The sequence below is a fragment of the Scyliorhinus torazame genome, chromosome 9 (assembly GCF_047496885.1).
Source record: "Scyliorhinus torazame isolate Kashiwa2021f chromosome 9, sScyTor2.1, whole genome shotgun sequence".
NCBI lineage: Eukaryota > Metazoa > Chordata > Chondrichthyes > Carcharhiniformes > Scyliorhinidae > Scyliorhinus > Scyliorhinus torazame.
Window position 1 is genome coordinate 102,340,056 of NC_092715.1, and position 18,112 is coordinate 102,358,167.

The window sequence follows — 18,112 nt, forward strand, 5'->3', positions numbered from 1 at the left end:
TTTCCTGTACCCAAGCAGCTACCCCATTCATCGTTTGTGCTATTTTAAGTCAAATTACAATTTCACTGACATTTCGCATAATCATTTTATCTGACGTTTGTTGAATATTTACAGAATTTCTCGAAGGTCTTCAGAAGCTGATGTGTGTGTCATCATGCAGGCTATTAAATCCTATAACTGTGTGCGATGTGGTAATGACTTTGCCAGTCAAACAGCCCTAAAACACCACTTTCAAACAAAACATATTGGAAGAGTATACTGTGACAAATGTGGTATCGAAGTACTGCGAGAAAAACTGAAGGACCATGAACAAGTATGTATCCAGAAGCATCTTTTATGAATTATCATCGAGTATAGAGTTGAACTCCACAAGGGAAGAAGATTAAAAGAGAATCATTAATTTCCTGCGTTCGATCAACATAGACCATTGAGTGAGAAAGTGTGCCACTTTTCAAGGATGTGAATCAGCTGTTCATCTGAATTGGATTGATAATATTGTGGAAAATATTGCTTAAATTGGAAACACCTTTTCTTTTTCACTTCTATGTTTTTTCACGCTATGGACTTGCTGCCCGAAAGATTTCTGGGATCCAGCTAAGTAGCTGAGAGTAAAGTCCTTCCCTGCCTTAGTATCTAACTGGAACTGGGTTATTTGTGCATCTGATTTTCATGTTAGGCATAGCTCAATGGTAGCACCCTCTACTCTGAGTCGGGCAATTGCGGATGCACGTCCCACTCCAAAAGCCTTGAGCGTAATACCTAGGCCAATATTCCAGTGCAGCATTGTGGGAAATCTGCACTGTTGAAAGTACCGTCTTGCAGATGAGACGTTAAGGCAAGGCCCTGTCAATCCTGTCAGGTGGACAGAAAAGATTCCTTGGCAATATTTCAAGAAGAGCAGAGGATTTCTGTTGGCATCCTGGCCAATATTTGTGTCTCAGTCAATAGCAGAAAAACATCATATGGTCATCATCACAATGCTGTTTGTGGGACTTTTCTGTGCATCAATTGGGTGCAGCGTTTCCATTGTGACCACAGTGCTTACATCTCAAAAGTACGTAATTGCCTGTACAGTGCTTTGGAAGCATTCAATAAAGTCCCTCATAAGAGCCTAGAAGCCAAAAACGAAGCTTATAGAATTGAAGGCAAATTATTGGCCCAGAGTAGCAGGAGACAGAGTGACATTAATGGACTGTATTCTAATTGGCAGGATGTTATCAGTGCTCTTCCACAAGGATCTGTGTTTGGTCCACAACTATTCACCTTGTTTCAAGTTCCTGATGAAACAAGCAACATTGTGAACATGGAAGCATAAAAATACAAAAAAGTTGTTAACTAGATAAAGTGAATGGGGAAAAACTAATAAATGGATTTCAATGTAAGCAAATATGAATGAGGTCATCCACTTTGAACAAGAGTGCTTTGGAAATGGTAAATAGTTAGAAACAGTGGAGGTACAAAGAAACCTAGGGGGTCCATATTAATAGACAGTTAAAATGTCATGGATAGGTACAAAAAATAATCAAAAAGTGCTGGCCTTTATATCTCGAGGATTCTGATACAAGATGGCAGAACTTATCTATTTCACTATGCAAAGCCTTAGTTCACAAACACGGGTTGTATTCCTGGAATTTAGATTGAAGTTATAAAGTAGTAACAGGAACTGATCGGGTAGATAGAGGGAAACTATTTCTGCTGGTTAGGAAGTCAGGACGAGGGCCATAGTCTGAAAATTGGAAGCAGACCTTTCAGGAGCGAAATTATAAAATGTTTTTACCCATAAAGGATGTTAGAAGTTTGCAACTCCTTCCACAAATAGCAGTTGATGCTAAATCAATTGATAATAATTCTGTGATTGATAGATATTTGTAAACCAGAGGTAGTCGTGGATATGGGATAAAGGCAGGTAGATGGAGTTTAGTCACAGATTAATCAAGATTTCAGTGAATGGCAAAACATGCTTGAGGGGCTAAATCCTGTTTCGAAGTTCGTAATACACCAAATCCATGAGGAAATGCAACAAGGACACTCTGAAAGCCTCCCTAAATAAATGCAACATCCCTATCGACACATGGGAATCGCTTGCCTTAGAACGTACAAACTGGAGAAGAAGCATCCACGAAGGCGCACAGTGGTTAGCACTGATGCGTCATTGCACCAGGGTCCCGGGTTTGATTCCCGGCTTGGGTCACTGTTTGCGCGGAGTCTGCACGTTCTTCCCATGTCTGCGTGGATTTCCCCCGGGTGCTCAGGTTTCCTCCCACAAGTCCCAAAAGACGTGTTTGTTAGGTGAATTGGACATTCTGAATTCTCCCTGAGTGTACCCGAACAGGCGCCGGGGTTTGGTGACTAGGGGATTTTCACAGTAACATCATTGCAGTGTTAATGTAAGCCTACCTGTGACACTAATAAAGATTTAAATGAATCTTCGGCAATAAAAATAATCTCTAAAGGATTGGCAAAAAAAATCCTTTATTTTTGTAAGTGTTACTTATACAAAATGTATAATGCTGAGATATTTTTGCAACAACATGAAAATATAATGGTCTCAATAAAATTAGGCAAAATAATTTGCAACATTTTTGTAATATACAGAGGAATATTGTCCATTGCTGTACAATTAGTAAGTAGGCTTATTGAGAATCTTTATTTTGTTTTGTACATTGGTTGCTGAATGTAATATTTTGAATGTGCCTATAGTAAATATACTGTGCTCATCTGTAGACTGTACATTGCAAAGATAATACAAATAAGTTGACGTGTGAGCATCCGTACTGGGATGAACCATTGCAACGAGAGGACAAGTATGTGGCATCAGAAAAGAGCGTGTCTTGCCGGATGTGTGGCAGGGTGTTTGGAACCATCCACAGCAGGGAGCAACATGAGAGACAAGAGCATCATTTTACAGCCAGCCAAAGAGGTAAACTACATTCAAAAAAATTCCCATACTCAAAATTGTATACCTGCTTAGATCTTTTGGGGTGGGTAAATGAATGTAAAATATTTCTGTCTTCAAGATAGTTCTAACTGTTAGATGTTAAAATGTCCTTTAAACCACAGCAGCCAATCAAATGCTGCACCATATTTTTACTTGTTCCACACCCATCAGAAAGCTCCTCCAATAGAGGAAATATGACTGAGAACCTTCAAAAGCATTCAAGTTAAATTGGCCCAAGAGAATGGAATTGAGGTCTGAACGATATCATATCAGCAATCATGTGTGCTATCTTTTCACACTTCTGGCAATGACTCCTGACTGCCTCCTATAGGGAAAAGTTGAGGCCTTTATCTCCTTATGATTTACCAATGTCATTTAGTTTCATTTGGTATCTTACTTTTTTTGTAATTGGTCTGACTGCTTAGAACGAGAGGTCATAGTCTTCGGATAAGAGGTAGCAAATTTAAAACAGAGTTGAGGAGAAACTACTTCTCCCAAAGGATTGTGAATCTGTGGAATTCGCTACCCCAGAGTGCGGTGGACGCTGGGACAATGAGTAAATATAAGGAGGAGTTAGACAGAATTTTAATTGTTAATGGATTGAAGGGTTATGGAGAATGGGCTGGACGGTGGAGTTAAAGCAAGGATGAGGTCAGCCATGAGCTGGAGCAGACCCGATTGGCCAAATAGCCTAATTCTGCTCCTATAACCATATGAACTTGAGAACCTCTGTTTGGGATTTGCAAAATTGTTATTTTTTATAAAGAAAAGGTTGCATTAAGATCAGAGATTGCAGTAAGATCAGAGAAGACATTGGAAAGATAACCATTTAAGTTTTTGGGGATGAAAAAGTGGAAAGCTTAGTCAAAAAAGGAAATGTAATGTTAAGTAAAAAGTTAGAAGTCGAAAGATAAGAATTTTCAATCAACTATTTACCTGCATGGCTTTCATTTACCGATTGTGTAGGTTCTTAAAAATCAATTGACTTTTTGACTACATTTCTATAGCAAGAATGTCAACAGCATTTGCCCCAGACAGCCTATTGGATCTCAGACATCCACAGTTATTACAAAAATTTATGGAAACATACCTTCGACCAGAAATGGGATTTGTGAGAATGTCTTGCGCTGGAGAAGTGGAAAAACTTATTGACTTAATTCAAGAGTGCTGTCCCACATCTGTGACCCGGCTTATCAAGGTAATGGGTTCTACCTTGACAAATGTTTGATGAGAGAGCGGTGAAGTATGAGAAACCTTAGACACTTTGCAGTTGCTCTGTAATTTATGTTCAATATGGAAATAATATGTGTGGCTTTCTATGGACACAATTGGTTTATCTTTGTTTCAAAATATTTGGTTGGCCTATTTTAACAGATTCTTCAGCTGAGGGTTATGCTCAGCCATTCCTAAATTTACTCCTGTAACTGTTTTGCATAAAACAAACTCACAATCTAAATAGGACCTATAATAGACCAGATCATCTGTACCATTAGTGGTCCTAATTTCTTGATGTGTGTTGGGTGAAATATGGTGAGGTTGACAACCTCTCCCACGTCTTATGGCTCTCAGTTTAGTTAACGCATCTTGATGTACAATTTGGAAAAGTTAAGGTAATAATTGCCTTTATAGTTGCATTTATAGTTGAACTGAATTATTTCACTTTGTTGGGACTCTTGTTTGGAATCAGTTTGGATTCTTATAAAAGACATGTTTTGTTGCATGTTGTGGTATCTTGGACAGAATTTTTCGGCTATTGGGTTTCTCTGTTCCAGCTGGCACCGCACCCCCTCCCATGGGTTCTCAGCGGCGTGGGGTAGCTTCAATGGGAATCCCATTGACAAGCGGAGGAAGTAGAGAATCCTGCCAGCAGCAAACGGTGCGTTGCTGAGAAACACACGGCTGAGTGACCGGAGAATCCCGCCCCTTATGTTTTGGAGTCAGGTTGATAAGCCTTTCAGTGCCCTAGGTGAAAACAAAATGAACGTTATATGTTTTCTCCCTCAATTTTCAAATGCTTGTGGTACTCTTTGCTCTCACCTTTACCTTCATTTCAGGCAGTCCCTCGGGTTTGAGAATGACTTTCTTCCACTCAATTCAATCAGTTATGAGGTGGCTGATAAGTCAAGTGTTTTATCTGCAAGCTGTGCCACATGCAGTACAGGCAGTGCTTGAAGGGTTGGGTAGGTGAGGTGTTTGGAGGTTTGTGTGCGGTCGCTCCAATGCTTTGGTTTTGTTGCTGCATGTTCCCAATGAAGTTTCCCGATGTGTTTGTGCATTCCCAAATAGACCTTCTCCATTTTGGTTGGTCACAAGTCAGGTGGGGATATTTGAACTCTTCAGGGAAGTTTTGAGGACATCCCTTAAGCATTTCCACTGGCCTCCTGGGAGCTTCCTGTTGTGATCAATTTCTGAGTAGAAGAGTTACTCCAGAAGTCTGGTGTCAGACATATGAATAGAATGTCCTGCCGAATGGAGCTGGTTTTGAGTGATTAGCATCTCAATGCTGGGCCTGTTTGCTATCAGGAAACAGCATTTTTGCTGATAATATGCCTGCTGGATAAAGGTTGTTACAAAGTGGATTCCCCAAATTGGACTAATGAACTTGAGAAAACTAACGTAGGGGGTTTCTGAAATTCAGGTTATGAAAAACCTGAAGAGTTATAGCTGAATTATGGAAAACAAACTCTATGAGAAATCAATGACACATCTTAGAGAAAAGGACCAGATTACTTGTGAGCACTTAGGTCATATTCAGATAATTTAGTTTCTGAAAGCAGCTAAGCAAATTGTAGAAATGGCCCTCAACAAAACATGGGTCCGGAAACTTCATGGCTCGCGGGCATCAGATTTGGAGGTAGTGTTACATATGTGAATTATTGTACATGCGTGCAATGCCTCTTTAAGAAAGGAGTCACGTGTTATGTGCGACATCATCAGCTATTTCACAGGTTTTGCCCTTAGTTTAGGAAGGGCCCATGCCAATTTTTAACCAGCAATGCAAGCAGTTCAGGCTGCAGGGATCACCATGCAGTACAGTAAGACACGGAGGCAGACCCGGGGCTGCAAACAACAGATTCTCACAGCTTGTGATGAGAGTTAAAGCTGTTTCAGATTGGTAATTCAAGTTTATTTAACTAGACCATTAATTTAAGGAAAGTTAGAAATGACGGGGGAAAGTAGTTAGCACTGGGACTATGGCGTTGAGGACCCGGGCTTGAATCCGACCCCTGGGTCGCTGTCCGTGTGGAGTTTGCACATTCTCCCTGTGTCTGCGTGGGTTTCACCCCCACAACCCAAAATGTGCAGATAGGTGGATTGGCCATGCTAAATTGCCCCTTAATTGGAAAAAAATAATTGGGTAATCTAAATTTATTTTTTAAAATAAAGTTTGGCATGATGACCTCATTGGATGAAAATTCAGAACTGGAAATCATGCTCAGAAAGATTCTATTATTATATTCTAGCCAATAAGATTTCAGAAGATATCAAGGACCCTGCATTCCTAAGTACAATTGGAAGCAACATTTTCAATTTGTTAAGAAGCCTGATTCAGCCCGAGAAACCCATGGATAAGACCTATCAAGAATTGGTTAAAATATTTCAAGTTCATTATGCATTAAAGCCGTTAATTATTGTGGAGATGTTTCGATTTCATCAAAGGAATGAGTTAGAAGAGAAACATATTGTGCAGTTCATCGCAACCCTCCTATGACTTGCAGAGTTTTGTGAATTTGGCAACTTTTTAGACAGCACAATTAGGTGTATGGTTTGAAAAATCAGGCCATTCAGAGAAGATTATTAGCAGAATGAAATCTCAATCTGAAGAATGCATTAGATATTGCTGTTCAATGAAAATCGCAGCTAAGGGGCTTCTCTATAAATTGGCTGCCGCCCAGAAGAAGTCGACCCAGTAGCAAGCGTGTCATCACTGTGCAAAAGGGGCCATTCACAGGCTGATTGCTGGAACAAGGACAGCCAGTGTAAAAATTGTGGCAGAACTGGCCTCACAGAAAGTGCTTGCTGGAGTAAAATAACTTCTCCAGAGAAGAACACTCAAAAGAAGACATAGATATTCAAAGGAAAAAAAAGAAACAAAACAAACTCAATTAAGAAAATTCACATCGTGCAAGAAAAGAACAACATCCACAGTGAATGCACTTCATTCTCATGAGGAATTGAAGCTCAACATCCTCTCAGTACAGGGTGGTTCAAAACTGACAACCTGTCAAAATGGAGGCCATTAGGGGCTGCTGTCTCTCTAATTCCCCAGACCATCTCCGAAAGGAAACCTAATCACCTGCCTTGGAAGCCAGCAGATGAGATCTTGAGGACCTATACTGAGAAAATAGTGCTGTTGAGAGGTTATTCCCAGAAAGTTTTCCAGCTCACTTTGGCTGCTCTTGGCTGGAAAGGATTAAACTGGACTGGTGTGCTGTTAACAGTTTAGTTGGACTTCCGGGTGCGGCGATGACCAGCTGAGTCGCACGTTTCGGCAGCTCCCGGTGAAACGGACGTTTGGGCTCTTGATAGGAGCCCCAACGGCAATTTTGACGGCTAAAAACACTGTACGGTAAACCAGAAGGGAATCCCCCCTGGATACGGATGAAAAAAGGAGGAGAAAGTGGCCGGATTGCAGTGGATCCTTTAGAACAGCGGCAAGGAAGGCAAGCAAAAACCAAGATGGCGTCGGAAGGTGGCAGTTTAACATGGGGCCCTGAACAACACGAGTTCTTGAAATGCTGTGTGGAAGAGCTCAAAAAGGAAATGTAGAAAGAGCTGTTGGCCCCGATACTACAGGCGATCGAAGGGCTAAAGGAGGAACAAAAGACCCAGGAGCAGGAGCTTCGGGTCATGAAGGCAAAGGCAGCCGAGAATGAGGACGACATACAGGGCCTGGTGGTGAAGACGGAGACGCATGAGGCACATCAGAAACGATGTGTGGAAAGGTTGGAGGCACTGGAGAACAACGCAAGGAGGAACAACCTGAGGATTCTTGGTCTTCCTGAAGGTGCGGAGGGAGCGGACGTCGGGGCATATGTGAGCACGATGCTGCACTCGTTAATGGGAGCGGAGGCCCCGGCGGGTCCGTTGGAGGTGGAGGGAGCATACCGAGTGATGGCGCGAGGACCGAGAGCAGGAGAAATTCCCAGAGCCATAGTGGTGAGATTCCTCCGTTTTAAGGATATAGAAATGGTCCTTAGATGGGCAAAGAAAACTCGGAGCAGTAAATGGGAGAACGCGGTAATCCGTGTTTATCAAGACTGGAGTGAGGAGGTGGCGAGAAGGAGGGCGAGCTTTAATCGGGCCAAGGCGGTGCTTCATAAAAAGAAGATAAAATTTGGAATGCTGCAACCGGCAAGACTGTGGGTCACATATCGAGGGAGGCACCACTACTTTGAGACGGCGGATGAAGCGTGGACTTTTATTGTGGAAGAAAAACTGGAATGAGCGGGTTATTAAAAAGAACGTTTGAACAAAGTGGTGGGGCGAATGTGGGGGGCGAAGAGGGGGGTTAAAAAGGGGGGAAAGAGGAGTTTTATGTACTAATCCTGCGATGTGGTAACTTTTCTCTCTTCCACAGGTGGTGATGGGGGGAGGAGGGGAGGTGGAGGTGATGGGGCGTTGGCCATTGGGGGCGGGGCCAAGGGAGAAGCGCGGGCTTGGATCCCGCGCTATGATAATCATGGCGGGAATAGATAAGCAGGAAGGAGGGGGCGTCGCACGGTGCGAGCCGAGGTCACGGGGGGAAGCTGAGGTCGGCCAGAGTTTGCTGACTTCTGGGAGCAACATGGGGGGAGTAATTACGCTAGCGGGGGATCTAGCGGGGGGGGGGGGGTGGGAGGGGGGAATTACTGGGTTGCTGCTGCTGGGGAGAGGGGGGAGCTGGTATGGGAGGGGATGGGCGGGGGGGGGCACCGCCTGGGGGAGATACAGCTGCGTGGGAACCGGGTGAGGAGCTGGAAAAAGGGGATGGCTAATCGACAAGGGGGGGGGGGGTAGGAAGCCCCCCAACCCGGCTGATCACGTGGAACGTGAGAGGGCTGAACGGGCCGATAAAGAGAGCACGAGTACTCGCACACCTTAAGAAACTTAAGGCAGATGTTGTTATGTTACAGGAAACGCACCTGAAACTGATAGACCAGGTTAGGCTACGCAAAGGATGGGTGGGGCAGGTGTTCCATTCGGGGCTAGATGCGAAAAACAGGGGGGTGGCTATATTAGTGGGGAAGCGGGTAATGTTCGAGGCAAAGACTATAGTGGCGGATAACGGGGGCAGATACGTGATGGTGAGTGGCAAACTACAGGGGGAGACGGTGGTTTTGGTAAACGTATATGCCCCGAACTGGGATGATGCCAATTTTATGAGGCGGATGCTAGGACGCATTCCGGACCTAGAGATGGGAAAGCTGATAATGGGGGGAGATTTTAATACGGTGTTGGAACCAGGGCTGGATAGGTCGAAGTCCAGGACTGGAAGGAGGCCGGCAGCAGCCAAGGTACTTAAAGATTATATGGAGCAGATGGGAGGTGTAGACCCGTGGAGATTTAGCAGACCTAGGAGTAAGGAGTACTCGTTTTTCTCCTATGTCCATAAAGTCTACTCGCGAATAGACTTTTTTTGTGCTGGGAAGGGCGTTGATCCCGAAGGTGAGGGGAACGGAGTATACGGCTATAGCCATTTCGGATCACGCTCCACACTGGGTGGACTTGGAGATAGGGGAGGAAACAGGAGGGCGCCCACCCTGGAAAATGGACATGGGACTAATGGCAGATGATGGGGTGTGTCTAAGGGTGAGGGGGTGCATTGAAAAGTACTTGGAACTCAATGATAATGGGGAGGTCCAGGTGGGAGTGGTCTGGGAGGCGTTGAAGGCGGTGGTTAGAGGGGAGCTGATATCAATAAGGGCACATAAAGGGAAGCAGGAGAGTAAGGAACGGGAGCGGTTGCTGCAAGAACTTTTGAGGGTGGACAGACAATATGCGGAAGCACCGGAGGAGGGACTGTACTGGGAAAGGCAAAGGCTACATGTAGAATTTGACTTGCTGACTACGGGCACTGCAGAGGCACAATGGAGGAAGGCACAGGGTGTACAGTACGAATATGGGGAGAAGGCGAGCAGGTTGCTGGCACACCAATTGAGGAAAAGGGGAGCAGCGAGGGAAATAGGGGGAGTGAGGGATGAGGAAGGAGAGATGGAGCGGGGAGCGGAGAGAGTGAATGGAGTGTTCAAGACATTTTATAAAAAATTATATGAAGCTCAACCCCCGGATGGGAGGGAGAGAATGATGGGCTTCTTGGATCGGCTGGAATTTCCCAAGGTGGAAGAGCAGGAAAGGGTGGGACTGGGAGCACAGATCGAGGTAGAAGAAGTGGTGAAAGGAATTAGGAGCATGCAGGCGGGAAAGGCCCCGGGACCGGATGGATTCCCAGTCGAATTCTATAGAAAATATGTGGACTTGCTCGCCCCGGTATTGACGAGGACCTTTAATGAGGCAAAGGAAAGGGGACAACTACCCCCGACTATGTCTGAAGCAACGATATCGCTTCTCTTAAAGAAGGAAAAGGACCCGCTACAATGCGGGTCCTATAGACCTATTTCCCTCCTAAATGTAGATGCCAAGATCCTGGCCAAGGTAATGGCAATGAGAATAGAGGAATGTGTCCCGGGGGTGGTCCATGAGGACCAAACTGGGTTTGTAAAGGGGAGACAGCTGAACACGAATGTACGGAGGCTGTTAGGGGTAATGATGATGGCCCCCCCAGAGGGGGAAACGGAGATAGTAGTGGCGATGGATGCCGAGAAAGCATTTGATAGAGTGGAGTGGGATTATTTGTGGGAGGTGTTGAGGAGAATTGGTTTTGGAGAGGGGTATGTTAGATGGGTGCAGCTGTTGTATAGGGCCCCGATGGCGAGCGTGGTCACGAATGGACGGGGATCTGCATATTTTCGGCTCCATAGAGGGACAAGGCAGGGATGCCCTCTGTCCCCATTATTGTTTGCACTGGCGATTGAGCCCCTGGCGATAGCGTTGAGGGGTTCCAAGAAGTGGAGGGGAGTACTTAGAGGAGGAGAAGAGCACCGGGTATCTTTGTATGCGGACGATTTGCTACTATACGTGGCAGACCCGGCGGAGGGGATGCCAGAAATAATGCGGATACTTGGGGAGTTTGGGGATTTTTCAGGGTATAAATTGAACATGGGGAAAAGTGAGTTGTTTGTGGTGCATCCAGGGGAGCAGAGTAGAGAAATAGAGGACCTACCGTTGAGGAAGGTAACAAGGGACTTTCGTTACCTGGTGATCCAGATAGCCAAGAATTGGGGCACATTGCATCGGTTAAATTTAACGCGGTTGGTGGAACAAATGGAGGAGGATTTCAAGAGATGGGATATGGTATCCCTGTCACTGGCAGGGAGGGTGCAGGCGGCTAAGATGGTGGTCCTCCCGAGATTCCTCTTTGTGTTTCAGTGCCTCCCGGTGGTGATCACGAAGGCTTTTTTTAAAAGGATTGAAAAGAGCATCATGGGTTTTGTGTGGGCCGGGAAGACCCCGAGAGTGAGGAAGGGATTCTTACAGCGTAGCAGGGATAGGGGGGGGCAGGCACTACCGAGCCTAAGTGAGTATTATTGGGCCGCTAATATTTCAATGGTGAGTAAGTGGATGGGAGAGGAGGAGGGAGCGGCGTGGAAGAGATTAGAGAGGGCGTCCTGTAGGGGGACTAGCCTACAGGCTATGGTGACAGCCCCATTGCCGTTCTCACCGAGGAACTACACCACAAGCCCGGTGGTGGTGGCTACACTGAAGATTTGGGGACAGTGGAGACGGCATAGGGGAAAGACTGGAGCCTTGGGGGGGTCCCCGATAAGAAACAACCATAGGTTTGCCCCCGGGGGAATGGATGGGGGATATGGAATGTGGCAAAGAGCAGGAATAACGCAACTGAAAGATCTGTTTGTGGATGGGAAGTTCGCGAGTCTGGGAGCGCTGACAGAGAAATATGGGTTGCCCCAAGGGAATGCATTCAGGTATATGCAACTGAGGGCTTTTGCGAGGCAACAAGTGAGGGAATTCCCGCAGCTCCCGACACAAGAGGTGCAGGACAGAGTGATCTCAAAGACATGGGTGGGGGATGGTAAGGTGTCAGATATATATAGGGAAATGAGGGACGAAGGGGAGACTATGGTAGATGAACTAAAAGGGAAATGGGAAGAAGAGCTGGGGGAGGAGATCGAGGAGGGGCTGTGGGCAGATGCCCTAAGCAGGGTGAACTCGTCGTCCTCGTGTGCCAGGCTAAGCCTGATTCAGTTTAAGGTATTACACAGGGCGCATATGACTGGAGCACGGCTCAGTAAATTTTTTGGGGTGGAGGATAGGTGTGCGAGGTGCTCGAGAAGCCCAGCAAATCATACCCATATGTTTTTGTCATGCCCGGCACTACAGGGGTTTTGGATAGGGGTGACAAAGGTGCTCTCAAAAGTAGTGGGGGTCCGGGTCGAACCAAGCTGGGGGTTGGCTATATTTGGGGTTGCACAAGAGCCGGGAGTGCAGGAGGCGAGAGAGGCCGATGTTTTGGCCTTTGCGTCCCTAGTAGCCCGGCGCAGGATATTGTTAATGTGGAAAGAAGCCAAGCCCCCGGGGGTGGAGACCTGGATAAATGACATGGCAGGGTTTATAAAGCTAGAGCGGATTAAGTTCGTTCTAAGGGGGTCGGCTCAAGGATTCACCAGGCGGTGGCAACCGTTCGTCGAATACCTCGCAGAAAGATAGATGGAATGGGAAAAAGAAGGCAGCAGCAGCAGCCCAGTATCGGGGGTGGGGTGGGGGGGGGGGGGGGGGTGGGGGGGTAGGGTGGGGGTGGGGGGTGGGAGGAGGAACCAGAAGGACTCTCAGGGTTGTTAATATATACTGTATAATATGTATAGGTCGTTGCGACAGATAATTATATATTGGACTGTTAAATTATATTTTTGGAGAGTGTTACTTGTGATAAGGCAGTTGCCAATTAGGGTTAGTTTTCATTTTTGTTATTTATTATTTATTCATTTTTTGTTTATAAAATAGGTCATTGTTATTTGTGTTGTTATAATATTGTGTAAAGGATGCACAATGTACTGTGTTGGTTGACCAAAAACTTTCAATAAAATATTTATTTAAAAAAAAAAACAGTTTAGTTGATTCAAAATCGGACTTCCAGACCATCATGTAAAAATACAGCAGTGTTTTCAAAGACACACTGGGGTCCATGAAAGGAGTACAAGTGTCCCTGAAGATTATGGAAAATAGCCAGCTGAAATGTCTGCTGAAAAAGACTAGAGCAGTGTCCTATGCTGTAAGTCCAAAAGTAGAATCTGAACTACTGAGACTTGTGGAAACAGGAGTCCTGGAACCCATCACTACTCGTCACTGGGCCACCCCTATTGTACCTGTCATGAAGCAGGGCACAAATTCATAACTGCCGAGCTTTTAAGATAGCCATCAATCCGGTTCTATACATGGATCAATACCCGCTGCTATTGATTGAAGATTTGTTCGCAGGCCCACCAGGAGGACAGACGTTCAGATAGATTGACCTATTGTGGGCCCACCTGCAATTAATGTGGCAGCTGAAACTCAACACCTGTTCACAATCATCACTCACAAAGGCCTATTCCACTACAAGAATTACCTTTTGGAATAACATCAGCACCAGCTTTATCTCAATGATCAATGGACCAAATTCTTAGTGGCTTACAGGGGCTACAGTGTTACCTCGATGATATATTGATCACCGGCACCATTGAACACTTATGACACTTAGAAACCACACTAAAACACCTTCAGATGTATGAACTTTGTGTCAGGAAAGATAAATGTGATTTCTTTCAGACATCCATACAATATCTAGGACATGTAATTGACAGTAAGGGTCTACACAAAGCATCTAAAAAGATAGAAGCTATTATGGAGGCTCCACGGCTAACAAATGTCATTCAACTTAGGTCATTCCTAGGGTTAATCAACTACTATTGAAAATGTGTCCAGTATCTGGAAACCCTGTTGAAATCATTACATGCCTTGTTGTGTGAAAAACAGAAATGGCAGTGGACACCAGAGCAAGCATTTGGAAAAGAAGCATTAGAAAAGTCAGAAGTGTTAATACATTTCAACCCGAAGTTACCATCACAACTTGCCTGTGATGCTTTATCGTACAGCGTTGCAGCGATGGTGTCACATATACTACATTCTGCGCAAGAAAGACCACTAGCTTTTGCATTTCGTATGTCAACTAGTACAGAATCTAACTAGGCTCAGTTGGAGAAGGAGGCCCCGAGTATTGTATCTGCGGTATGGAAATTTCACCAATGCCTGTATGGCTGTCACTTCACATTGCTGACAAACACAGTCCCTTTACAGCTATTCTTGGGCCAGACAAAGAATCCCTTCATTGGCTGCAAGTAGACTCCAACGATAATTTTTAATAGTTTCTGGACATTCCTATGAGATCAAATACCGTCAGTCTGAAAATCATGCCAATCCAGATGCATTATCATGTCTGCCTTTACCAGCTGTCAAATACTACTAGTCAGGGGGCGGGATTCTCCTAGCCCGGGGCCAGGCCGGAGAATCCCCGCAATCAGGCCACGCCGCCCCGACGCCGGCACGCGATTCCCCGCAGAGCGGAGAATCGGCGCCATTGGCGCCGGCGCGTTTGGCGCTCGCGGGTCGCTATACATGGCCGGTCCGCTAATTCTCCAGCCCGGATGGGCCGAGCGGCCGCTCTAAAATGGCAGAGCCCTGCCGGCGCCGTCCACACCTGGTCGCAGCCGGCGGGAACGCTGTACATAGGGTCGGGGGGGGCGGCCTGTGGGGGGGAGGCGGGCTCCGACCCCGGGAAGGGACTCTGATGGGGCCTGGCCTGCTTTCTTCTGCGCAGGCCCCTGAACTCCCGCACCATGTTGCGTCGGGGCTGGCGGCACTGCGCATGTGCGGATCCCACGGCGCACAGTTCGCGCTGGGATGAGAGGTTGGAGAGGCGTAAGCCGTAATCGGTACTCCCAGTGGCCCATTCAGGCCATCGTGAAACGCAACAGCATTTCCGAAGGCATGGACACTCTGCCACCGAATGGGAGAATCCCACCCATGGTATTTTTTATTGTGCACAAATTGCGAATGTTCCAGTGACTGTAGCTCAAGTCCAAAGACACACCAGAAATGATCTTGTGATGGGGAAGTGCGGGAATGGCATTGAAGGGGAGGATAGCAGGAACATTTCCTGAATTAAAACCATACACTTCAAGGACTCTTGCACAGGATGGCTGCCAGATGTGGGAGATGAGTGTAATTATTCCTTCAAATTTGTGACAAAAGTATTGGGGACAACTGCATGAAGGGCATCCAGATATGGTTTGAATGAAGGAACTAGCACAACGCCACTTTTGGTGACCAGGAACTGATGCCCAGATAGAAGAAAAAGCAGGACTGCAGTCATGTGCACAGGTAAGGAGCTGTTGTCCCCATTGTATCCATGGGAGTGGCCTAAAAGGCCGTGGCAACGTTTACATGTTGACTTTGCTGGTCTATTCGAGGGGCACCTGTTCATGGTCATTGTAGATATGCACTCAAAGTGGCCTGAAATGGTCCTGATGAAGTCAACCACTGCAAAATTCAGCATTGAGAAACTCGACAAGATTTTTGCTATATTCAGAAAACCAGAAGAGATCGTGACCAACAATGGGTCACAGTTTACAGCCCAAGAGTTCAAGGAGTTGAAGTGTTGGCGTGCAGCCACACCACTTGTAAAGATGTGTGGTGTTCAACATATAAAATCAGCGCCTTACCACCCATCCACGAATGGTTTAGCGAGAAGGTTTGTCCCGTCCTTGAAGCCTACTCTGTAGGCTTCTGAGGACTGAGGTTCACTTCATTGCCGGGTGAACAGGTTTTTAGCAACATACCGAAATACAACACATGCGACTTCACAAAGTTCACCAGCTTTGCTATTGATGAAAATGATACCGAGGACTACCTTTGATTTACTCTTGCCAGAGGAGACATCTGACACAGTAGAGCAAAAATCACCAGTCACAGATCTTGAAACGATAAAGTAACTCAAGAAAACGCTTGTTTCAACAAGGAGTTGAAGTGTTGCCGTGCAGCCACACCACTTGTGAAGAGTGGGTCTCTGCGACGATATCTGCTCGGACTGGTCCAATATCCTGCATGGTCCAAATGATGTGCGAAGATGCAATACGGATCAATTATTGTCAATCCGTGTGTCAGTGCCAAAAGTACCTCAAGAGGTAACAGTCTCTGTCCTATCTGACTGTGACTTCTAGTCTATCTACAGGAGCAGATATTGCACCAAAAGTATCTGCTACGACTCGTCTTCCCTCGGAAAAAGACACTGTAATGCCTTCCAAGGTAGAGACATCTACTGGACAACCTGAAAATACATCTAAGTCAAGAAGAACAAATTCCCTGAAGTGCGCAGGCAACCAATGATAAATAGACTGCCGTCTACCTTATTGACTGTATCATTACAATGTAATAATTTGACGCCTGCACTTTTGTATATATGTAAATGGCTATATTGAAATACTAGTTATTAGTTGTGCTGGACCTTAGAAGTAAAGGGGGCGGGATGTTATTTATGTGGCTATTGTAGTTGTGTGCAGTGTCTCTTTAAGAATGAAGTCATGTGACGTGTGACATCATCAGCTACTTTGCAGGATTTGTCCTTTGTTTAGTACCAGCCTTTGTACCATGAGGACCCACTCAATGAATCCCTGTTAATGTTGCTTTCGATCTGCAATCTATTTCTTTCGTACTGTTAGTCTAAAGATACAACAGGTACCTCACTGGGGAATCCCTCTTGGAGGTTTCCATGTAAGGGTCAACTGGCAATTGTCCTTAAGAGTTAACTTCCCATGAACAGCTGTACAGTGCTGGGAAAAATCTAACAAAGTGATTTAAATCACTAATTTTGGATCATTCTGCTAACATTACACCCATATTTACTCTGATTTGATTTGATTTGATTTATTATTGTCACATGTATTGGTGAAAAGCATTGTTTCTTGCATGCTATACAAACGATGCATACCGTACATAGGGAAGGAAGGAGAGACTGCAGAATATAATGTTACAGTTATAGCAAGGTGTGGAGAAAAGATCAACTTAATACGAGGTAGGTCCATTCAAAAGTCTGATGGCAGTAAGGAAGAAGCTGTTCTTGAGTCGGTTGGTACGTCACCACAAACTTTGGTATCTTTTTCATGACAGAAGAAGGTGGAAGAGACTATGTCCGGGGTGCATGGGGTCCTTAATTATGCTGGCTGCCTTTCTGAGGCATCGGGAATTACAGATAGAGTCAATGGATGGGAGGCTGTGTTGTGTGATGGACTGGGCTACATTCACGACCTTTTGTAGTTTCCTGCGATCTTGGGCAGAGCAGGCTCCATACCAAGCTGTGATACAACCAGAAATAATGCTTTCTATGGTGCATCTGTAGACGTTGGTTAGGGTCGTAGCTGACATCCCAAATTTCCTTAGTCTTCTGAGAAAGTAGAGTCGTTTGTGGGCTTTCTTAACTATAGTGTCGGCATGGGGGGACCAGGACAGGCCGTTGGTGATCTGTACACCTAAAACCTTGAAGCTCTCGACCCTTTCTACTTCGTTCCCATTGATGTAGACAGGAGCATGTTCTCCTCTACGTTTCCTGAAGTCGATGACAATCTCCTTCGTTTTGTTGACATTGAGGGAGAGATTATTGTCGTCGCACCAGTTCACCAGATTCTCTATCTCATTCCTGTACTCTGTCTCATCATTGTTTGAAATCCGACCCACTACGGTGGTGTCATCAGCAAATTTGAAAATCGAGTTGGAGGGGAATTTGGCCACACAGTCATAGGTGTATAAGGAGTTCAGTAGGGGGCTGAGGACACAGCCTTGTGGGGCACCGGTGTTGAGGATGATCGTGGAGGAGGTGCTGTTACCTATCTTTACTGATTGTGGTCTGTGGGTTAGAAAGTTCAGGATCCAGTCGCAGAGGGAGGAGCCGAGGCCAAGGCCACAGAGTTTGGAGATGAGTTTCGTAGGAATGATGGTGTTGAAGACTGAGCTGTAGTCGATAAATAGGAGTCTGACATAGGTGTCTTTGTTATCTAGGTGTTCCAGGGTAGAGTGTGGGGCCAT

General features: G+C 45.6%; 1 protein-coding gene across 3 annotated transcripts in view; it reads left to right on the top strand.

Moving 5' to 3' along the window:
- Nucleotides 1–18,112, top strand: part of LOC140429407 (2'-5'-oligoadenylate synthase 1-like) — a 68,525-nt gene that overhangs the window by 12,725 nt on the left and 37,688 nt on the right. For all 3 annotated transcript variants that reach the window (XM_072516347.1, XM_072516346.1, XM_072516348.1), the window contains 3 exons: nucleotides 115–313; nucleotides 2,725–2,920; nucleotides 3,946–4,136. In XM_072516347.1, coding sequence (XP_072372448.1) covers nucleotides 155–313; nucleotides 2,725–2,920; nucleotides 3,946–4,136 — 546 coding nt within the window. In that variant the 5' untranslated portion in view covers nucleotides 115–154. The remainder of the gene's footprint in view (nucleotides 1–114; nucleotides 314–2,724; nucleotides 2,921–3,945; nucleotides 4,137–18,112) is intronic.